This window comes from Cyprinodon tularosa, unplaced genomic scaffold (assembly GCF_016077235.1).
Source record: "Cyprinodon tularosa strain WSP-4 unplaced genomic scaffold, ASM1607723v1 ctg100, whole genome shotgun sequence".
NCBI classification, from domain to species: domain Eukaryota; kingdom Metazoa; phylum Chordata; class Actinopteri; order Cyprinodontiformes; family Cyprinodontidae; genus Cyprinodon; species Cyprinodon tularosa.
The window spans coordinates 453,288-477,664 of NW_024037783.1; the positions used below are offsets into that span (position 1 = coordinate 453,288).

The following is a 24,377-nucleotide window of genomic DNA, read 5'->3' on the forward strand; positions in this document are numbered from 1 at the left end:
AACCGAAGCATCTCATCAATTTTCAAATGTGGCTGAGTTAAATGGGGGTGTGAATGCAGCAAAAAGCCCAAGGTTGACTATTAAACCCTGCACAGCTGCTTTAATGGAGCATTGATGGGACACACTCTGCCTTTTCACAATGTACTCCGCTTTCTTAATTACTTTAATAGACACACAAAATACTTTCTTTTGCCAACCTTATTGTAAGTTATGGAATAATGTCACCTTAAATTTTTTCCTGAAGAAAAAAATTGAAATATCAAATGATAAAGTACTTCTTTACTATTTCCATGGGCAGAAAAATAAATCCTAACTATTACAGGAAGAATGTGAATATGTGTTTTTCTTAAAGCCTCTTTTTCCTCCTAGCTATTGATAAATGTACCAATACAGCCACTAGATGGCTCTATGATTTCACTTCATCTTAAAGGGTTGGCTGGGTTTTCTATAGATCTATAAATGTCACAAAGATTACGTTGTTCCACTAAAAGTATACTATATGAGGATATTAGATTAGAAGATGTAAAATCAAATGTTAATCACAGTAAGCATTAAAAAAAACTGACAAATTTCTATGAGCTTTTTTTTTAAACAAGGGAAATTATCTCATACCGGTAAATAGAAAATATATTTTTTAAACATTCTGAAAAAAACAGTTAATGTTTCAGTAACAAAGGTTGGAAGGTGTTGTTTAGTTAACATAACTTTTCCTTTAATCTAAATCTGGATTAGACAAAGCTGTACAGATCTGAGTTCAGATGCACATTTAGATTAAATGAACTCACTATATACATATATATATATATCAGGAGGTCTTGGAAGTGGGACACAAACCAGTTGACAGAAGAACATGCTCCAAAGAGTTTTAAACTAACAAGTCTTTCATTTTTTCAGGTGCACGACATCAACCAAACCACAAGAACGATGGCAGACATATTTCCTATATAGAGGTGGAACTAAATTGGAAGAAACCATGTTTTGAAAGGATGTGCAGCTGCAAAATAACAAGAAAAAAAAGAAAGTTTGTTTTATATGAACAGCTAATTAAGAAATACTTTAACCAATAAATACAAAAATCAAATATTTCAATTCAATCCAAACAAATACTCTTAATATAGAAAACACCATACAGGAGATCAACCTCTCCCCTTTAATTCTCCTATGGTGCAGTCCTCCGAACACCTGTTTGGAGAGTGAAACAGCAGAGGTGAGTATTATACAATGAGTTTTTGATGTTTTAACTTTACAATTCATGCGTTTCTCTTTTAGGAAGAGTTAAACAGAAATAAAATATTGTGAAGTGAAATCAATTTACCTTTTTGCAAAAATGAAAACAAGATGTGGCCTACCAAAGCAACCACATCACAAACAAATCCACTACACCCAAAACAACAAAAATAAACCAATCTACAAAACCAGAATCTGTGTTTAACTGTTATTTTAGCCAATGTACAGGTAACAATGGCTCAATGTTATGAGCGGACAGTGTTAAGGAATGGATAAGAAGGTTTTAACTTAGTCCATTTAAAAGATTTGAAAGTGCTAAAATTTAGCTTTTTCATGTATTTTCAATTTTAAAAAATAGATTAAGATAAAGGTGTTTAGATATATTTTCTGTAATGTTATAGGTCTAACAGCAAACTGGTTTGGGTTTCTAATCTCCAGGGATGCAATGCCAGAGGAGAAGAAATTTGTTGTATCTGTTGAGCAATTTCTGTCATTAGAGAGTTGAAAGCTAATGAGGACTTAAAGTAAAATACTTAATATTTTACCTGTTCTTGCCTCTCAAACAGTTGACAATGTTCTCGGACTTCGCCCTCAAGTATCTTTTTGTCTTGAAAAAGATACTTGTGAACCTCTCTGATTAATGAAGCCTAGGCGGAAGTTCAACTGAATAAATTATTACTTACGCATGCCCGCCTCCATCACAGCCAATCGGTTCTGAACCACGCCTCCACGAAAGCCAATCAGCATCCTGCGCTCATCTTAAAAGGTCGCCAAACCCACATCTCAGTCTGCTACCCAAGCCTTGGCAGTGGTTTCACCATGTCGGACCTTGACTCAGATGACCCAATTCACCCACCTCCAGCCCCTTCTTCACCATCGTAGCCAAGCTTCATCAGAGGGCCATTCTTCCCTGACTCTTGTTGCATTCCCTTACTCATCCCAACTGGTCTGGCAGAAGACCGCCATGTTGAGCCTGGTTCTGCCAGAGCTTGCCTCCCAACAGGGAGTTTTTCCTCTCCACTGTCGCTCCATGCTTGCTCATCATGGACAGGTTCATGCAACCTGTGTTATCCAAGCTGGATTCTCGTCTTCCAGGTCCCAGAGTGAAGCTCCAGTACCAGCTCATGCAGTTCACTGGATCTCTTCATTCAGCAGTCATGAACTCTCCAACTCATCCATCTCTACTCCAACACCAGCCTCAGGCCTGGGGGGAAACATCCCTACTTCTACTCCTGTTCATGCATATCAAAGCAAAATAATTCAACCCTAATGTTTTGCCAAAGCCTGAGCACCAAAGACTTAAGTAAATGTATCAATAAAACTCTTCTAATTGTATTCCTTTTTGTGAGTTTTTCAGATTGAAATGAACACTGACCGGAGAGAGAAAATCCTTTTTAGTACGTTTGATAGATTAACACATCCTGAAAAGATTTATCCTTGTTTCATCTTTTCTTCATTTGTAATGGCTTAAACTCAATAGGAAAAATCCTCGCAATATTGGACTATGAATGGACATTTTCTTGCTTGTTTGATATCAAATTTTTATCTGATCATGTCAGACATATAATTGTGAAAAAACAAGCCTTCAGTCCCGACGGTTATACTGTTTTTAGCAATATATGTAGACCCTTATTGAGTGTTTTTACCTTGGCCCTATTCTTATTCTAAATTCAGCATTCTGCCTCTCTGCACTCAGCCAATGACTGATGGACCTACTTGTTGATGAATTGGTCAACAGGCACACACACATGCACACAGACTTTTCTTCCATTGTCTGGATGCCAAGCCAATGTGTAAGCCCAGCTCTCACCCTTCTATCACTGTAAATTTAGCAACAGAGGCTTCTCAGCTGCTCCTTTCCAAAATTTGAGCCCTCCTCTTCCATCCACAGTATTCTAACCTCCTCCTTCTCCAGGGTCGGGGATGCACTTCCCCCAGCCTCTCCACCTTTTCCGCACATAAACATTCTCTCACCACACACACTCGCACACAAAAGCACACACTCCATTTTGATCCTAGCCAATAAGGGGCTGATGATCTCAAGTATCACTATAGCACCAGGACTTATTCTTTGAGCGAAGCATTCCGATTCTTACAGACCTTCACCTTCACTGCTGGAGGAGCTGCTCTACCTCTTCGGGGTAAGTTGCTTGCAGCCCAAAACTCACTTATCAATCCTAATAGCACTCTTCTGTTAATTTAGATTCTCATTTTCTGTAAAAAAAAAAAAAAAAAAAAAATCTTAAACTATTGGTTAAACAGTACGAAATATGACAATGCTTTTGGAAGACACGTAGAAATATATCTTTAAAAGAGATAATGAAAGTGGCATTATCAGAGATAAGACGTGTCTGTTTCTGGCTAAAGAAAAAGTCTCCATTCGCAAAACAAAGAGAAAAATAACATTTCTTGATCATAAAAATAAATAAGGATATGAAAAGTTTAATTTGTCATCAAAATTATCCATACTATTAAAAAAATCTTTAAAGGGGAACAGAGGTACGGTAGATATATATTGGAACGTGAGTGAATGTAAATCCTGCTGACAATGTTCTGGTCAAGGCTCCCTGGAAGGCAGTTGACAGGAGCGCTATATCTGAAGTCTTTTGTTCTGTTATTCTAAAACCTCAATATGTTATACCATTAAGAAACTAATCAATCTGTAATACATTTCTTGATTTACATTAATAAAAAAAAATGAATAACAAAAATTATCTAAAGAATAGCAAATCATTTACTATTTGGATATTGATCAATATTCATTTACTTTTTTTTAATAAGGTATCTACTTCACAGTTGTTGGCCAGTGCTTCAGAGTTTAAACTGAATCCCAGTCAGCTGTTTAACTGTTAATAAGATTGACACCTTGAAGGCATAGTGTTTTGTGATGTCCAAGATTTTTGCTTTCTCCATTATCTCCTTTCCTCCCTGAGGCAACATCTAGAAGGATTTTAGTGAGTGTCTAAATCTGCTCTCCCATTAGGCTTATAAGCTGATGTATCACCTGTTGCCTCAGTTTCAGCACCAAGTTTTGGTTTCAGAAAGACTCAGGACAGACTTAGCAGCCTTTGGGGTCCACATGCTTAAGAAATGAAGTGAGCGCTCACTAAATATACAGCATGTTGAAATGTCGGTATGTACAGAGCGAACGCTGTGCACACAGAGGCGAGAACGCTGTCAGCTGTGAGTCGATCAAAGAGCTTGTTTGTTGGGGGTGGCCTCTGATTGGCTGTTTGGATGCAGAAGATCCTCCTGCTGGACCAAGAAGAGGGATTAGGCAGCTATTTGAACACTGTTCCTCAGCTGATGGGTAGACATGTGATCCAGAGCTAATCCACAGAGTGCTCTGCAGCTGTGCCTACCATGAAACGGGAAGGAGTCATCCAAAGGCACTTTATTTATAACAAATATCACATAGTTTAATACAGAATATATGTATTCTATTATATCTCCCACTTAAATTGTACTATTTTCTGGTTTACTCTTCCTCATTTTCCCCATCACAGATCTTTAATAATATTACAGCAGCAGCCATTCAAAATGGCCCTTCCCATTCAAATGCCAGCAGAATGGCAGCCCACTTCCCTCTATCTCCCAGCAAAATCCCCTTCCAACTTCCAGCCACTGGAGTGACCCCCTCCATCTTCTGGGCGTGCCTATTTTTTTTACTCTGACTACACCATTTCACTGAATTACAGGGTCTGACCAGGAGATGATGCTGCTTTTTAGATTTTAATGTCCACAAATCATGACAAAAATAATATTTGAGTGCCAAGATTGATCTTTGAAAAGGAATTGTAAGGGGACCAGCCAAGGGCCCATCAAGGAAAGTGGGGATATTTTGAATGGCTACTATTGTAGGTCATCCCTGGCTTAAAAACATTGCACAATATTAACTGGTCTAATTCGTGGATCATATTCTGGAGTTCCCATTGTCTATCCAACCTCCTCATCCTAGCTGTCACTCCAGCTCTCTTCAAAGCTCCCTAGTCTTCTCACTCACTCATTCTCTGGTATTTAGCAAAAACCCAGTTCTCACTCTTCTACCTGACCACCCCTAGCCTCATCTTTCTCTGGGTAGCTTCTCTCATACTTGCAACACAAAGCCATTGAAACGCATAAAACTGAGTCACTGAAGCAGGCATTTTCTCATTACGATACCTCGTTATTTCCCTCAGGATGCAAATGCACCAGCCAGTCTACCAAGACTGATGTTCTCAGAGATTCTCTGATTATTTTGGTATTTGTCTTACATGATGAGCTCCTAAACGGTTCAAAGAACCTAGACTAACATAGCTTAATGTCAATCCACACCTTCTGGAAAAGCACCTTTTTGTAAAATCAGAAAAATGTTAGTTTCATAAAACATGCTCAATCTTTCTTGGTTAGATGTCAAAGGGCTGATAGATGAAGACAGATCTGGAGACAATTGAAGCAGCTCAAGTTTGCCCAACACTAGAAAACAGATAAAATGGTTCTTAGGGTTTTGCAGTGTTTTTATAAATGCTTTATCAGAGATCTCTGTCTAGTTGCTACACGTGTCATTATCTCAGCTCCACCAGATACACCTTATTTTAGTCTCCTACAAACAGAAAATGCATTTTCTGAACTACTTGATCTCTGCTGGATCCATCCTGCTCTGGATCTGCTGTCTGTAGCCAGTAACCCAATTCTAGTAGACACGTTCGACAGTTGTGGGAAGGGATTATTATTCCAAAGGGCTCTTTCTGATAATAAGCTCCATCTTTTTGTTTTCACATAATTTGTTTTTCATATGTAACTATGAAATACTTTAGGGAACAGCCCAGATACTTAGAAAGGTTGTTTTTTTAGGCCTGTTAGTTAATCTCTCGTGTTCGAAAGGACTGCTCTGCATTAGGTGGCAAATTCTGATTTTTCTTAGGTTTATTCAAACAGATCAGTTGAGTGCATGCACAGAGAATTCAATGAATGTACTCATCAAACCTGGCATAATGTGTAATGCATAATTTTCACCATTTATAGCCTCCACCCACCCTCCTGTGCTGACTATACTCTTCCATCTGTCTGTCCCATCTCACAGGTCATCCCTTACCCTCTGTTATTGAAGGGTTTGGGCATGTGTGTCTTTGTGGCCAGGGATTCACACAATCAGAAGGACTTTAGGAACAGACCCCCTGAAGGAAATCCTAGATTGTTCTTGTTCCATGTTACGTTATTGTTTCTCCTTTCCAGGAAACCATTATTAGTCCCTCCTCTATAAGGGAACAATTCAGAATTGGTGAGGTCACCTTGGAATTCCCTTCACAAACTTCCTTATCACCCATTCTGGCCGCTGCTCTATCCACTTCCTTGGATCCGAATGTCTGGACACTTCCACAATCAAACATTATCACTTACCTCCCTCTCCCCCGTTAAAAGCTACCCCATCATCACCATCTTTCCTTGGAGAGAAAGAAAACAATCATTTTCACCTGAACTGTGCACCAAACCGGCCATTCTCGCTCTGTAGGAATAACATAATTGCCATAGTCCTGGCAGGATTGTTTACTACTATATTGTTTGCTTATGAAGTCATTCTTCTGGCTTATAAAGTTTATCATAACTGTTACTGAAATCAATCTCATTTTAGCACAATTACCTCTACTAATAATATGAATATCTATCATCTATTTACTTGTATTGCAATGCATAATCTTTGTTTTTAATTTTATCTTTTAATTTATCTTACTTATCTTTTCTTATTTAGAGAAACTGTGGAACAAGAATGTTTAACATTGACAATGACATTAAGAATGTTAATGGAAACATGTGTTTCCATTTTTTTTAATTCAACTTGAGATATTTCCACTGCAACAAAGCATACATTTCTGGATGTATGATGCAATACTGCTCTGAAAAGGTTCCAGTATAATGTATATTACAGAGGAACTTTCTTATAACATAACAGTTATGATCTGCCAAAACATTGCATATTAGTCAAACTATTGTTTTAATAAAACCTGGCAGTAGAAATATTTATTTTTTCAGGTTGTTAAACTTCACAATAGGTCTACGGTTGCTCTAAATTGAAAGTAGAAAGGGATTAAGCCCTTTAAGTTATTGAGAAAGTCACCAAAATCAGTGCATATTTAATCTTAAATATCTTTATGCTGGTAGAGATATGACAGTAGACAGTATGGTAACTTTTCTTTGCCTTTCTCCTCAGATTTGAAATCTGCTGTCATCATGTCTGACACTGAAGAAGTGTAAGTAAATATCACTACAGTTAGTGATACAATATGCAATACATTTTAAGATGAATTGGATTAATATTTTGCATTTCTTATCTTTGCAGGTACGACGGTAAGTGTGACAACTACTTGGTTAACCTTACAGATTATCTTGCTGTGTAGCTACAGAGTAGACATGTTATGATGTTTTTGATAACCACCGAGTGTAGTTTAACTAATATTTGCTATTTTTAAACCTTTACATAGTTTAAAAATGTAGATAAAGGTGGGAAAGCTGCTGACATTATTTGCTCTTTTTTCAATAGATTTTTTGTTTATCTTTTTTTTTCTTACATTGGCCATAAGAGCCCTGATGATTAGCACATTCGTTGAGCTAGAATAAGCCTAAGTTCTAATGTGTGTTCATTTAATTTTGCTTTTTTTGTTCCCACATATGTTTTAATTTGAATGTTGCAAAAATGAAGAGGAGGAAGGTAAAGATGGACGAATCAACTTTACATCCATTACTATTTTTCTCATTCACACTAATAAGTCAACTATCTTTCACCCTTAACTTGAAGTATTTGACATTGACACATATTATTTTAACCAACGGTTACCTATTGCTTCTAAAGATTTATAAAGACAGCTAATGATAAATATGTGGTGTTTAAGGAATAAAATTGTAAAGCTGTCATCTTCTTATTTCAAGATTTCTTAGAGGATTTGAATGGACTGCTTCCTTACCCGCCACACTGTTACTCATTGCCAGGGTTGTGCTTCATTTAATAGATTTGGTCTACTGTTAATTAGCTATTTTGGCTGTCAACCAAACACTTACAAGTTAATGGTGACTTTTGTCTTCTGAGTGATGATTTGACTCACATGGTTAGGAAAGAAAAAAAAAAAACAGCTCCTTAAACCTTTTTTCTTAACATGTGAAAATTCCACATTGCCGTTTATTATTGTCAGTATTGCTGTCATTGGTCTGATTCATACAATGGTCATATTTGAATTGGTGAATGTGGGAAAACTAAGTTGCAGGAATACCTAAATTAAAGACTTAAAAGATATAAACTGCTCTCGACATTGTTCACAGGATAATAGCTTGACAAAAAAGCCTTTAGCAAAAGACATTGGGGATTAAAGACTTAGGAATTGTCTCTCTACATGAGGTTGTTAAAAAATTATCTGTATGTAACGGAAGCTGTTCTCCCTTCCCCTAAAGTGTCTTGAGGAACATAAAAAAAGTACATAATTGCTTATTGGAAGCTAAAGTCCTGTAAGTATGCCACAAGAGCAACTTAGGATGTTAACCAATGCTGCAAGAAGAAGGACCAGTAAGGAAAACTCATACTTCATAGAACTAAAGTGTAGAATTCCCAAGAAACTTTCATGGTTTTTACTATCTTAACACACTTCATATTTCTCAGACAATGCAGAGAAAAAGAGTTATTCTTAGAATTTTTGAGTTTAAACAAAAAGTATACTTTGTATGAATTGTATTGTCCATCCATCCATCTATTATCTGACATGCTTGTCCCATTTGGGGTTGCAAGGGGTGCTGGTGCCTATCTCCAGCTGTAAATGGGAGAGGCGGGGTACACCCTGGACAGGTTGCCAGTCCATCGCAGGGCAACACAGAGTGAAACGCACACACTCACACCTAAGGAGAATTTAGAGAAGCCAATGAAGCTAGCAGTCATGTTTTTGGACTGTGGGAGGAAGCCGGAGTACCCGAAGAGAACCCACGCATGCTCAGGGAGAACATGCAAACTCCATGCAGAAAGACCCCAGGCCAGGAATCAAACCCAGAACCTTCTTGCTGCAAGGCAGCAGTGCTACCCACGGCACCACTGAGCAGCCCTGAATTGTATTGTATTAAAAAAAAAACTATTAACATTTGTTATTTGAATCCAAATCCTTGTAATATCTTTCGATATTTATGATGCTTAAATGTTGAGAAGCACCTTAATAATAAATGGAAATTAATTGTGCAACACATAAAAACTCATTATGTTTTTTATGCTTACTCATTCTTTGCAGCCTCAGTTTTGAGGGTTTTTTTTAAATTGCATTTATTAATCTTCCTCTTTTTCAAACCAAGACCCCAGAAAAGTTAGAGAATAATTATATACTTTAGCCCCGATAATCTGTTCCTGCAGTAGTCGCACACATTAACAGTTCAATATGACTTTTCTGTATGAAAGACCACAGAGTTTCTGCCTCCATCATCTGTTTTTCTCTCCATTCTCCAGCAGTATCCTTCGCTCACCCATCCATCGTTTCTGTGAATTTCAGTTTCACCTTTGGTCTCTAATGGCTCTGTTATGTCTTTTGTCTTTAATAATTGCCTTCTCCGGCACCTCTATTGTGCAATTTGGTGCATGCTGCGTGCCTTTAGCCCAGGAGGAGGTAGAAGTAGAAGTAGCCCCTGAGGCGGAGGCCCAGGTAGAGGCAGAGCCAGAAGTAGAGCCTGAACCAGAACCAGAACCAGAGCCAGAGCCAGAGCCTCAGGAGGTGGTGCAGCAAGTGGTTCGTGAGGAGGAAGGTACGTGGCACGGGCAGTGCGTTTATTATATTGCTGCAGGACATCCGGCACTCTGCCTAACAGGGTAGTCCTGTTTGTCAACAGGTGCTTAAAATCATCGAATTTAAATCAATATTTATTTCAAAGTAAATTTATATAAAAAATGTTTAAGGCAGTAACTCTTGTTTTTTTATTTTCTATGTGGCAAGTTTTTTCTTTTTATTGCCCTAAAGTAAAATGCTGAGATCGTAGTATTTTGATGAAACTCCTGCAAAATTGTTGCAGTATGGAATGACTGCTCTTGGCAACGATGATTTTTGACAACTTCAAGTGGTCATTTTGAGAGAAGGACGCACTGTATTAATGAAGTATGCAAAACAGCACTTAGTTGATGTATATCTTTACAGTGAATCTCAAGATTTGGGAACTAGATCGTTTTGCAGTTCATTAATCTAACTAACTAGCTAAACACACAGTAGCTTTTAGTGTGTGTTTAGCTTCCTCTTTGTGACTGCCTCCCTTAATCAAAATAGGTTGGCAGCATCATTAAAGAATTAATAAAATTTTAGGCATTTGGACTGATGAAAAGGAAAAAAAATTACATAAACATTTTGGAAAAAGCAATATTTTCCACAACATATAAATAAAATTCCCTACATTGCTTAAATTGAGTTAAAACGTTGCTTAATCTGAATTAAAACATTGCTTAAATTGAGTTAAATATCACATTATTTTCCAAGACTAGGCCTTCTACTTTTTGTCAAATCTCCTAGAGCATGTTGGGGCAAGCATTTCATTATAAAACACCCTCAGCTGTCACATCATCTTCATCCCTGTTGAAGCACTGTCCACAGTCAAACAGTCAAAAATTGTTTTGTCCTGTTTCCAGCATTATTGTTCACTGTCATTTGTGTTTTAAATATAAGCTGTGCATATATGTTAAAAAGGGAGAACAAGAAAGGTGGTTGCCTTTACATGAATTAGTTGCCTTGCATCATCCTTGGCCTTCTATACATTTGAATGACTCATTTCGCTTTTAATGACCATCATCATTATTTGCATTTTGGAAAATTCATGTGACCCAGTTAAAGGCCACAGCAGAAAGGATGATAGGTATTTTCTTGTCATGTAAAGTCAATTCTTCACTTCCCTTAAGTCCATGTTTAGCTTTTATTTATTAGTTTATTTTCCATGTGCAAGTAAAAATTAAAATTTGCTATTTGCAAAAAAAAACCAAAAAAAACCATTTACATTGGGGTATAATGATGTTTAAGAACTGTTTCACTATTTAAGTTGATCAAATTCAAGTAAATTTCCCATTAAGATGTGTTTCGAGTTCCTTGTAACCAAAGGGATCATGGCAGAAGTCCCAGGCTTAATGTCTATGCTTGCTTGACTAATGCTTTATGTCGTTAGCAGCAACAATTTCAAACTCCTTTATCCAACCACTCAAACAATGTTGGAGGATAAATCTGCAATCTTTCTGAAGATCAAGTTTCATTTAATACCCATCATGGAGAACATTTTTTCATCAAGATGACAACTTTTGAAATATGTGATTTGGTTAAATTAACTGTTAGAAATTAGTTAATTTAGTTGAATTCACTGTTAAAAATAAGCGTATGAATCATAAATGATAATAATAGAAAATGAGTCATATTGAAATCGACAGTCAGAATTGATCCACCTATCCAAATCATAACTTTCAATTTTTTAATCACCAGTATGGTACAGATGTAAAATCCAGCATCTTGTTATGCTGCTTAATTGTACTAACATTTGGAAAAGGGTCCTTTGCTCAAAAACTTAAATACCACAATAGAATACCACTTGTGCAATAAGTCTAATTTTAAAATAAGGGATAGGGATATTTTTATAAGTGGAAGTGCAACTCATCCTGAGAGGGTAGGCCAAATAAAATCAAGAGAAGAGTCAGTAGGTGCTGTTTCTGATTTCTACAGAAGCAATACTTACTGACTTCCAAACTATAAGGGGGTTTAGATTACTCAACTACCTTATGTAGATGGCCTCATGTGATGGATTCCCATTACCAGGCGGCTGCATTTAATAATAATAATAATAATTTAACCTTATTGATTTCACATTGGAGAAATTTAACTAATCTCCTTAGGGAACAGTGGGCTGCCATTTCGGGGTGCCCGGGGAGCAGTGAGTGGTTAAGGGTGTTGTTCAGTGAAACAGAGTGGCAGTCTGTGAGCGTGAGGCTCGAAGTCAGAACCTCTTGATTCCAAGCGCAATGTACCAAACCATTAGGACGCCACTCCCCAATTTAAGTCTCGTATCACTATATGAAATGTAACAAGTCTGATGCAGTAGTGTAAAAAAAAATGTACCACCATTTACCACGTCACTCCATTCACTCCAATGGGCAAAAGTCATGTTTTAGCCTTTGACAGAAGAACGAGACTTTTTTATGGCATTGCATTGTGCAGAGTGGATTATGTTGCTGAGTCTTCAGGAGTTAGTTTCCTAAACCCCAGCGAAAATAATGTTTAGTTCTTAGGCGGACCAAAACCATTTGGAAGAGTTTGTGTAAGAACTTAATAAGAAAAAGATCTGTTTGCTGTTAGGAAATTGAGTTTCTCGAGAACTAATTTGTAATTTGCAAGATACTTAATTTTAAATTACTCGTTTCCATTTACTGAACTGCACCTTTCTATGCAATGCTGTGTTTTTAAGAGCTGGGACCATGTTGGATAAGAACCATACTGTAAGTGGTCCTCAGACCAAGGTAAATATATTCTCTTATTAGAAATTTAACAAAAAGTACATTTTGCTTAGGTTTTACAAGGAAGTATGACAAAATGCTAAAGATGTTTTGCATATAAAACCTTGTTCAGATTATTTAAAAACTGAAAACAAAGGGGTGACTGGTTTAGTTGGAAGAATAGTCATTGAGCAGTCAGAAAGTTGTGCATTTGTTTTACGTATCCTCCCCATAACCTGTGAAGATGCCCATAATCAAGGCATTTAACAAAATATCATTCCAATCAGGAAAAAAACAAGATGCAAATCAAGCTATCACACTGAAAGGCCTTTTTGTAGCAGTACCCTTTAACTGTTAAGCAGAAATAAGTATTGGGCCCCTCAAATAAAAAAGCTTGGTAGTAGAGATACACAGAGCTTCCTGCTGTGTAAAAACAGGACTGATGCATGCCCTGTCAAGGGACTTCTGCCATGACTCCTTGAAGCTCACCCCAATCAAGTAAATGTGCTTTAAAAGCTATGTGCTTTTTGGATGGTACATGTACAGGCTGCTCAGTTGGATCACTAATGATCTCTGTTCTGCTCTTGCTTTGGACGCTTGCTGCATGCAGAGGCCTATGAAGAGGAAGGTATGTGGATCTGCATTCTTCTCTGTTCTTCTGATTCGACCTTTTATGCTTCCCAGTTGAATAAGGGATGCCTTACACCTTATTTAATCAGTTGGCAACAGTCCACGGTTGAAGAGATCAAGGTGATATAAAGGAGAAAGCCGAAGGATTCATAAATGGCGAGTCGGAGTTATGGGCCCCACTGCTCATCTCTGCTTCTTCTCTTTTTTGCATGAATGTCCTGCCAGGGGAAGATGGAGATCAAGATGGTAGTTTGTATTTCATGCTGAGTCATTGTTGCTTGGCTTGCGATTCCCACCCCTCTTTTGTCCGTTTCTTTTAATGTTGTCGTAGTTTAGGGGTCACCTAAAATGAAACAAAGTCTAATCACACACCTCCCAATCCTGGTTCTGAAAACTATTAACAGTAATTACAAATCCAGTCCTTCCTGTTGTGTAAAGTGTGATTTGGTGTACTGTATGCTTGGAAACCTTAACTTTTAAATAGTTAAATGTGGTGATTTATATGACAGCATACTGATCTTGATTAGCATTTTAAATATTTCTGATGAAATTGGTTTGATTTACATACTAATTCAAATTAAATTAACAGAGATAAACAGAAAAGTCGGTATAACTTTACTCTGGTATACAGTGTTGTTAAAGGTATCTACACTCTTACATATTTGTTCTTTGTCCCTTCATGTTTTACATCCTCAAACAGATTTTTGATAGCAGAGAAAACAAGGCTAAATAATTTTACAATGAAAATAACTTTTATTAAGCTAAAAAACTTTCTAAACAAACTTGTGTGAAAAGATGATTATCCCTTGCATAAATAAAGGATTTTTCAATAACTGGCAAAAACTATTTTACAATACACTGGAGGAGTTTTCCCACTCTTCTTTGCAAAGTTCTTTTGATTTCAGCCCCAGTTGAAGGTTTTAGAGCATGAACAGTCTTAAAAAGATTTGAGTCAGGATTTAAATAACATAACTCAGGACATTCTCTCTCATGACGTAGTAAACAAAAATTAGTGAACAAGTTTGCACAGACCATCACACTACCACCACATTACCTTAATGTATATAAATTGTCTATTTTTTTGGTAATTTAATGCCTGATTCCCAAACATCATGAACACAGAAAAGGAGGTCAGCAGATATTATCTTTAGATATTATTCTGGATTGTTTTCTGACCTGCTGGATTATATGTTGAGGCACTTTTAATTGGCCAGTCACTCCAGAAATGGCTGCGTTTAAGAACATTGCCTTACTATTGCTTTTTCTAACTCTTTTAACTGGTGGATTTTTAAAGCTTTTACTCTGTTTTGCTCTGGTTTATATCAGAGAAGATACAGTTTATTCCTTTTTAAAATGCTTCAACCTAGCATGTGTCATCAGACAGTTCTTTACTGATCGTAAAGGTCCAGCACAGGTCTGCTCTGATTTGTTACCTGAAATTTATCATAGCTTTCTAAATAAATGTAGTTAATCATGGTTAAGTCTATGTTTTTGTTGTTTGTTGTTTTTCTAAAAAGAACTGGGCTAGTTTAAAAAGAAAAACTTGTTAAATGAAATCTTCATTGGATATTTGTCTGGTATTAAAATATGTCGAACAGTCTTATGCAAAAGCAAAAGCAGGAGAAATCTGTAAGAGGGTGAATACTATCTATCAGCACTGTATGGTTATTGAAAGAGAATGCACAGTAATACTGCTGCAGTAAGGTAAATATATATATACATTTTTTATGATATATATATAAGTGGACTAAATAAAAAAAACAATAATATAAAGGTATTAATAAGCTATTCTTCATAGTGTTGATTTGTTTAACTTAGTTTAGAAACTGTAAACAGTTATCCTGGTTTAGAAAAATAACATATAAAGAACCTTACATATAAATTTATTTTCTTACATAGTTTTCGAAACGGAGATAGATTTGTCCTGTAGGCTTTGTAGTCTTGCACTAAATGTAAACAAGTAATAAAATGTGAATTATCTTAACTGAAGTTTGTCCTTATCTCTTTGACCTCAGCCAGTATTACTGTGTGTTTACATAACTTCAAACAGATGCTTCATTTAATTAAATAGGTCACTGTTGTTGGAAAGTATAGCTAAAATTAAAACTCACTCTCACATTACGACCGGAGGTGTAACCTGCATCCCTGAGTCATCTACCTATTCTATTCTAATTTTTCACTCTTCTGTCTTTTTATTTCTTTTTTTATTATCTTTTTTTCTGATTAGAGGAGAAGCCAAAGTTCAAGTGAGTATGTGTGGTCCTATTACTACTACGTTAATCTTCTGTGTTATTTTACATTTTTTATTTATAATATTTAATTTCTTATCATGTCTTTGAACAGACCAACTGCCCCAAAGATCCCTGATGGCGAGAAAGTGGACTTTGACGTGCGTACTCACAATTTCCATTATTTAAAAAAAACATTTACATAAAAACACTATTATAAAATATTTCACACTTGGTAAATACCATGCATTTAACCTAATCGCTGCAAAAAAGGGCTACAATTAAAATAAATACCTTCTTTGCAATAATATTTAATAAACAAATCAGTGGGTGAAAAAAAATCTGGGTTTTAGGAAAATCGTTACACCGTGGAATAAATCTTTATATGAAATATCAAGCAGAAAAAAAACATAATTTAACTGATACAGTATATCAAAGCCTAATTTAAATAATGAAAATCCTTCCTTGTGATACCATCTAAAGTTTCAGTCCTACTCTGGGCAATATGTCTGCAAATTTTTTGTCATGATGTGATCAATCAAAAGACGGCTACATGCAGCTTTTCAATGCATCACAAACATCCTGGAGAATTAAAATAAATAAGTTGAGCTAATATTTAGTCTTATCTAGAAATATGGTTTAAGATTTTGAACTGTTCTTCCAATAGCTCTACAGTTAGCATAGCAATAATACCTAAATTATAAAAGCAAGTTATGATATTGATAGTAGCTATAAGAATAAGTATCTATAAAGATATATGTTTAGATTCTGCACTATAAAATACAAGAACACAATTGTTAAAAAGAAATACAAAAAAAGAAAAGTTACGATCTCAGGGATGTAATAGTACTCTTAAATTATAGTCAGAATTAATTGTTATGTTTTATTGCATGGATCCGAATGTAAATGTTGTATATAATTCTACAATAAAAAAGAGATAATTATAATATTTTGAAGCACTTATTCATCATTATTGATTGTTGTTGTTGTTGTTGTTGTTTTTTGCATAATCTCTATTGATTAAAATAACAAAAAAATAGCTAATGAAACATTTAAGCAAAATAAGACAAATTAATCAACTTAAGAACTGCTTACAGTAAAATTACATATTTTATTTTTTACTTTCCTTTGTACTTCTATTAGTTTTTTTATTCATAATATTGATTGAAATATATGTTTTCTTGCTCTGTCCATTATTTTTATATAATTAGGCTTTTTAAGGTCCTAAACCTTTAATATCTGTATCATTATTAATACAAACAAAGAAATAACATTTGAAAAAAGTTTATTTGCTCATCATTGTATATAAAGTTTTCATACAGAATAAAATGATAATAATTTTTAATAATAAAAAATAAATAATTTTACCTAATCTTAGGTAAAGATTGACTCTTGTATTTAATGTAAATACCAGTGAAATCTAATTCTAGATTTCTGGACCAGAGTTTTCTAAAGTATTTATTCAAAAGTTACGGACTATGACTTTAAGATTACAGAAATGGTTTGCTGTGAGTGATCTCTTGTATTTGTTTTCTATATTTTTGGTTGCCTTTTTATCTATTTATTATTGACAACAACCTGCCTTATGTTCAGCTGCAGGTCCTTCCTGACAAATCTTTTGCATTCTTCACAGGACATTCAGAAGAAACGTCAGAACAAGGATCTGGTTGAGCTTCAGTCACTGATCGATGCTCACTTTGAGTGCAGGAAGAAAGAGGAGGAGGAACTCATTGCTCTCAAAGAAAGAATTGTGAGATTTCTATAAGAATAAAACAAGTTGTGCAGTTATGCTGTTCACTTGGAGTGAAACTGTTACATTTGACCCATTACTGCTAGAGGTCATAGTGTTGTTGGTTTATCTTATCAGGAAAAGCGACGTGCAGAGCGAGCTGAGCAGCAAAGGATTCGGGCTGAGAAGGATAAAGAGCGACAGGCGCGGCGTGAGGTACAAAAAACAATTTATGTGAAATTTGAACATTTTACATAAGGAAGGAAAAAGGAAGTTCTCATTGGAAGGAATCAATCTAATCAGGTTCAGTGCTGGCCTCTTCTGGCCTAGAGATGTTTGCACATATTTAATAAATCTATTAACAGCCGAGGTGGGTAGAAGGTTTTTGTTGGAAATATTACTTAATTTATACTTCTTGCTTCTTTTATTAACCATTTACCAGCTTGAGAGGATGAGAAAAGAGGAGGCTGATGCTCAGAGGAAGGCTGACGATGATGCCAAAAAGAAGATAGCGCTCACCAATATGGGATCAGGCTTCAGCAGCCACCTGCAGAGGGTATTTAATTATTTCATTTGGTCTCTATCACTGATACAGATTTTTGTTCAATCCCATCAAGCCGATTCTAATACTCTTCTTTCTTTTCAAGATTGATGCAAAGAGAGGCAAGAAACAGACTGAAAGGGAAAAGAAGAAGAAGGTTTTGGCAGAGAGAATCAAACCACTGAGCATTGACAGCCTCACAGACGACCAGCTGAGGTAAAATGATCCAACCTTTAACATTTGCTGCCGTGTTGTTTTATTTCTTTTTAAACAAGCACAATTTCAAATTCATTTTTAGCAGATAAATCTGAGTGTGCTAATTAATTCTCAGGATAAATAAGCAGTTGTGTTAAAAATATAAGCCATTAATCTGGATAATCATCATTATTCATAGAAAAAGTATTTTGTTATGGTAAACAAGATACTAGCCTATGAAGCTGAGTAACATTTTAGTAAGATTGTTAAAAAATATAAAAATAAATAATAACAAAAAAATAATAATAACAAAATGTTTAAAAACAGAATATAAAAATGGATGTGATTTATTAGTTAAAGAGACATCAAACAGACATTTAAACTAAATAATTCAACATGATTATTATCATGGATTCAACATTTAGCAAAACTGATAATACTGTAAGTGTAAGCAGTGCAGAGCTAAATGTAGCTAAGATAAAGCCTAATTCTTTACTATAGAAACCCAAGTCAAAATAGCGAGGGGAGCGAAACGTCACTGCACTGATTAAAGAAATTGCTGATCCATCCCAAACACAGAAAATAATCCATGACACCGTGTATTTGTGTCTTTTAGGGAAAAGGCCAAAGAGCTGTACGACTGGCTTACTAACCTGGAGGCAATTAAATACGACCACTGTGAGATGCTCAAGAGACAAAGATATGAGGTGAGTGATGAAAAAACACCAACTGTTTCTGCTTAAAAAAATAAAAATAGCAAGTCATAGTTAAGATTTGAAAATTAAGGAAATCTCAAAGTAGTTATGAGGTAAGTTTTTTGCAGTAGTTATATTGTGCTGCAGTGGAGGTACACATATGGCATATATGCCTATTTTACAATTCTCCACATTGGTAACTAGGATTAGAATAGATTTAATCTCAAAACAACAATAAATTTGTAAATTGAGGAATAGAAATATAGGAAGTATGTTTCACAATATTTTTTTTCTACTTTCAAAGGCTATGATTTTAACTTAAGCAGGGTGAAAGGTTTCTTTATCTGCTTAACTAGAAGTTGTTTCTTTCAGGTCATCTCTCTCAGAAACCGCATCGATGAGCTGCAGAAACAGTAAGTAACAAAGACAAAGACTAAAAGACAAACCAGCAGCAGTATAACATATAATTCACACGACATACAGTTACACTAAACACTGGGTTCCTGTACAGTTTGAAATAAACCTGGAGAAAGTAAAAAGATATGGGAACATTTTAAGACTTTATTCCCTGTCCCTTAACTTGTCGTATCCATCGTCCATCCATCAGTCCGTCCATCCATCAATCCATCAATCAATGCATCCATCATCCATCCATCCATCCGTCCATCTATCTATCTATCTATCTATCCAGCCATCATCCATCCGACCATCCATCCATCCATCCATCCATCCATCCAGCCATCATCCATCCATTCATCCATCCGTCTGTCCATCCATCCATCCATCCATCCATTGATCCTTCCATCCATCCATCTATCCATCCATCCATCTATCCAGCCATCATCCATCCGACCATCCATCCATCCATCCATCCATCCATCCATCCATCCAGCCATCATCCATCCATTCATCCATCCGTCTGTCCATCCATCCATCCATCCATCCATTGATCCTTCCATCCATCCATCTATCCATCCATCCATCTATCCAGCCATCATCCATCCGACCATCCATCCATCCATCCATCCATCCATCATCCATCCATTCATCCATCCGTCTGTCCATCCATCCATCCATCCATCCATCCATCCATCCATCCATCCATCCATCCATCCATCAATGAATCGTTTACATCTCATCACTTATCAGCAGAGGGCGCTGTTCCTCTAAGGATTATTTGGTTCAACTAAACCTCTCTACCGTTTTGTATTCTAGTCCCCACCATTCTATTTAGTTCTGAATTTGTGTCGCTCTTTGCGTCCTGCAGCAGCAAGAAGGGAGCCGCCTCGCGCCGCAGGAAGTGAGCATCGATCCTCCAAAGGACAGCAGCTCAGACTCTGGGGCGACAGCTTCAACTGGATGTCTTAGTTCCTGCTTAAATGCAGTGGTTTCAGCATAAGAATAGCTTCAATAAATAAAGTGTTTTAAAAGAATAATGTCAATATTTTTGTTTAAGAAATACTATTCTCTTTGTTCACCTTAACTGATGTGGTTCATGAGAATTGAAAAGTCACTTTAATAAAGGCATGAAAGACATAATAATATAAATAAGAGAAACATGTTTTCTATTATTTATGCTTCTCATTTCTTTTTCTAAATACATTCATTTTTTACATTTTGGGACAACTGTACAATTGTAGAACAACACAGAGCCACAGAGAAGACACCCATGCATGCATACTATTCCTTCAACAATTGTAAAGCTCAGAAATAATAATTATAAATAAAATAAAACTTTCGGTCTTTAAATATTTATTACATTTAAGTCTTCTTTACAAAAGCTTTAGGTGATCCTGCCATGGTCACTCTTAAACATTATGGTCAAAGCTGGTGTTGTCCGTATTAAGCCTAGCCTCACTATGTCATACAGATATTTTATTTAAGTTAAAAAAAAAAGCTCAAACACCACACAGCTGGCTTATAAAAACACTGCAGCCATAGAACAAGCAAACACTGTAAATAATGTTTCATAAGTTGGTTGGAAATTAATGGGCACAATGAATTATAATGTTGCTCTAGAAAGAGCTGGAAATTATAGATATATTCTTCAGTTTTTTGTTTAACTCTAAGAACTTTTTAAAAATCAAAATAAATGAAGAAAACAGGAATACAATCAAATGTGGTGGAAGCCATGGTTGTGAAAACAAGTCACAGTATAAATATGTAGCTATTTATCAAGGTTTCATCAGCTTTTAGATTTTATACCTACATTGACACCAATACTTTTATGGTGTTTTTTACCGTAGCATGAATATTCAGGTGTATTAATGGTCCTCAGTTCTAATCAGCAAAAATCTTCTGAAAAAAACTTTACCAAGACTCCTGGATTATTAAAAACAGACAGCAGAATTTCTTTGTAAGCTAAAAAAGTCCAGGCAGACCAATTGCATCCACAAGAAAAGGAGTCTATTTAAGTAGCTTAATTCAGAAATCAGGAATAATTTAGTGTTCTCCTCCTAAAAAATGGAGGCAATCTTTCTGTCCATGCCGAAAAGGATGTTCTGTTGACTCCATCAGGATGAAATTGGCTCATAGATGCTGCTGGGATCAGCAGATGAAGAAGATACACCACAGCTGCTGTGAGGGGATTCAGTGCCTTGGGGGACAACGCTGTCTCCAACGGGGGCCACTGCTTGATCTGTGCTAATGCGTTCCACGATGCTAGACAAGCAGTCCAAACTGGAAATGAGCGATGTTTTGCTGCTCTTGCAACCTTCAGACAAAAATTTAAAAACCCATAATTAAAATCAAGGAATTAGTTTAAAATTAATTAAATTAAAATATACATTGATGTATCTGATCCTAAGGCAAGCATTTGTTTTAAAACTGACTTTTCAACCTCTAATATTGAGTAATTGCACATGTTCACCTGTCGTTCTTTTCATTTAGATTTTTTCTCCTAATGTAATGGTATTTAAATATTTAGATTTGAATCCTGTTACGAAACTATGAAGTGTAGCTAATGTAACAATAAAAGGCTAATTGATCTAGAGTGATCTGTAAACAAAAGTTGTTGACGTGGCTGTAATCCCTCATAAGCAAGCATGGGGGACAGTGGAGAGGAACTATTCCTTCATGCAGGTGTTGGTAGCAAAAACTAAAATGTATGCTTTTTTAATTATTTCTCAGTTTATATACTTGTAACCTAGCAACAGTAACGTTTTGGCTAAGAATAAATGCCTTCCACTTATCTAGTCTCTGGCTCTTTAAGTAAGTGGACTTCAAAGCTTTCAGTCATTCACACAACAATGGTGGCAAACTGCTGTGGCCCCTATATCCACCATCAGTAGACAACAACTGAGACTGAAGGAGCTGGGGTTCAAACCAGCAACCCTCCAATATGGTAAAGAACCACTGCATCCTACGCTACTGTCAACATGAGCTGGAGATCCAGGAAACAATGACAGAAAGCTGATTTAAAAAAAAAAGTTTGCTATGCACTCAGTGGCAAATCAGTCATTTTAACTATATAACTTATGCTGTAAAATATCAACATGCAGAATTTAATCTACCTTCTAACTATCAATCTGTTGTCTTCTTATTTGCGACCTGGTAGTGGGGATTAAAGGGGAACCAAGACTCTGGGGATCCCAAGCTCTCAGTAGGTAAATATAAACATTACAACAAACTCTGGGTTAGCCGCAGAGCCTTCTCCAAGTTACACGTAATGCATCTCCCACCCCAACCTTACCTCATTCAGAAAAGACACAAACTCCTCGGTTTGTAGAGATTAAACCTCACACCTGGTGAATCAAACCTCTGTTTTTCTCTGCAGACAGTGTCCCCTGACTTATAGCAGCACTCATCCGAATTAAGTTTAAAACACTGGAGCAGAGTGAAAGTCATTATTTTGAGGACAACTTCATTTGCAAAAAAGGGAAAGATGAAAACACAGGTTTCCCAAAACAGACTCCTTTCTCTCCAAAATTCTGCCTCAGGATCTTATCTATGGACACCATCACAAGGATTGGGAACGTAAGACAACCATGTTTGAGTTCAACCTGGACTGTTACAGTAACTGGCTCAACTTTGGGCTACAGTAAGTATCTTGAATCGCCTCATGCTTTGGTTTATGCAGATAAAACATCCTCGGCAAACCAGACTCATAATAACTCTTATATACAGCTTGTAAGGATTTCCCCTAAAGATCACATAAGCCTCCGCTGGACTCACAAACCACACGGTTCATTGAGGATAATTATATGCTCCTAAAGACAAACCTTTAAGTAAAAAATGAATTAATAGAGACAATGATTAGGAAATGACATGATTTCCTACAGAGATAGAGCCTAAATTGAAGAAAAAAATATACATGCAGCTACATTTGAACTTCAGCATAATGAGTTCCCTGTGTTCTGAATAAATATACGATTTGATGATTTTAATGAACTGGATTGATATAAAAAATGTTTTGTTGAGGATATATGAATAGAAGACAGAATGTCAGATGTGAATAAATGAAAGAAAAAACAAAACAATACCACTCACCCTCTGCTGTTTGTTTGCCATAGGAAGAGTTGCCGTTTTCACTGCTGGTCGAACACGGAGAGATGAAATCCATCTGAAAATTATATGTTATAATTTTATGAAAACAAAAGGATGTAACACAATTCATCCCAATTCAGTTTCTTCAAAATACCATTTTATGATTTATTTTTTTTCATTGACAACATTTAATTTTTTAAATGGAAATTATAAATATATATATTTTTTTTTAAGTTCAACAAGAACACTATTTGAGTATGCACTTACTGGGTTTGAATACAATTCTACTGGGTTCCATTCTAAAGGCACCATTCATCAAAAGTAATCACTGGAGCCCAAAATAAATCTCTAGTTACATTCCTCACATTTCATTGGGCAGCACATGAACTGTTCAGCTGTTCTTGGCCTCACCGTGTTGTCTGAGCAGTTGGAGTGGGGGCTGGAGGAGTTGGACTCCCCGCTGTAGTGCTCGAGCTGTGGGTAGAAGCTGTCGTTTTGGCCGGCCCGCAGCAGCGCCTGCAAAGACTCGATGTAACTGATTGCATTTCTCAGGATCTCCACTTTGGGCAGCCGCTGGTTTGGGTTGGAGGCAGTGCAGCGCTTCAGCGTCTCAAAGGCATCATTGACTTTACTGAGTCGTCGTCTCTCTCGCATTGTTGCTGCCTTCCTCCTGTCTGCATGCGTTGTCTTCCTCTTGCAGGCCTTGCAGGCCCACAGCAGGCAATGCCCCCCCTGGTGGAGGCCCCCAGGGGCCCTCACATGCTGGTCCTCCTCCTCTGCTGTTGGCACATGGTGATGAAGATGGTCCTCTGACTTGAGCAGCCCACCATGTGTCAGCCTGGCGTCCAAATCATCAAAAAAGTTCAGATCGCTGGTGTTGAAGCAGGGGTCGTAGAGGTCATCAGCTGACGAGAGAGAGAAGGGAAAGTCTGACAAATCCATCGGCCCCTGCCGATGACTCCTTGACGAGCAGAGCGAAGACAATTACGACGAGGACTTTAAAAAACTTTTAAAATCTCCCCAAAAGTCTTCTCTGTTTGTTTACTATTATTTAGAGCAGGTGACCGATGAAAATAATCAAAATGTCACAAATCTGATGTGAAAGGGAGTTTAAAGAGTTTCCTTTGCCATGGACTGCCTTTATAAAGGGGTCAGGGTGGAGGCGGACCAATGATATAAGTGACCAATGGCCTGCAGC

At 36.5% G+C, this 24,377-nt stretch overlaps 2 protein-coding genes across 8 annotated transcripts; one reads left to right on the top strand and one right to left on the bottom strand.

Annotated features, from left to right (window-relative positions):
• Positions 1 to 3,188: 3,188 nt before the first annotated feature.
• LOC119771363 (troponin T, fast skeletal muscle isoforms-like) lies at positions 3,189 to 20,242 on the top strand. 7 transcript variants are annotated; one of them, XM_038267261.1, is made up of 16 exons: positions 3,195 to 3,368; positions 7,415 to 7,454; positions 7,544 to 7,551; positions 7,904 to 7,912; positions 9,823 to 9,969; positions 13,287 to 13,304; positions 13,532 to 13,552; positions 15,534 to 15,552; positions 15,650 to 15,695; positions 17,168 to 17,284; positions 17,402 to 17,479; positions 17,706 to 17,819; positions 17,911 to 18,020; positions 18,616 to 18,706; positions 19,067 to 19,107; positions 19,962 to 20,242. In XM_038267261.1, the coding sequence occupies exons 2-16, from the start codon at positions 7,435 to 7,437 to the stop codon at positions 19,996 to 19,998; spliced, it is 876 nt and encodes a 291-aa protein (XP_038123189.1). In that variant the 5' UTR covers positions 3,195 to 3,368; positions 7,415 to 7,434; the 3' UTR covers positions 19,999 to 20,242. The 7 variants fall into 7 exon arrangements, with proteins under 7 accessions (XP_038123272.1, XP_038123605.1, XP_038123358.1 ...); XM_038267344.1 differs by lacking the exon at positions 7,904 to 7,912 and having other exon boundaries at positions 3,189 to 3,368; XM_038267677.1 differs by lacking the exon at positions 9,823 to 9,969 and having other exon boundaries at positions 3,193 to 3,368.
• Positions 20,191 to 24,303, bottom strand: LOC119771705 (myoblast determination protein 1 homolog). The gene is made up of 3 exons (XM_038267852.1): positions 23,591 to 24,303; positions 23,183 to 23,255; positions 20,191 to 21,407 (listed from the first exon to the last, which is right to left on the bottom strand). Exons 1-3 carry the CDS (start codon positions 24,119 to 24,121, stop codon positions 21,208 to 21,210), a joined length of 804 nt encoding a protein of 267 aa, XP_038123780.1. The 5' UTR covers positions 24,122 to 24,303; the 3' UTR covers positions 20,191 to 21,207.
• Positions 24,304 to 24,377: the final 74 nt, after the last annotated feature.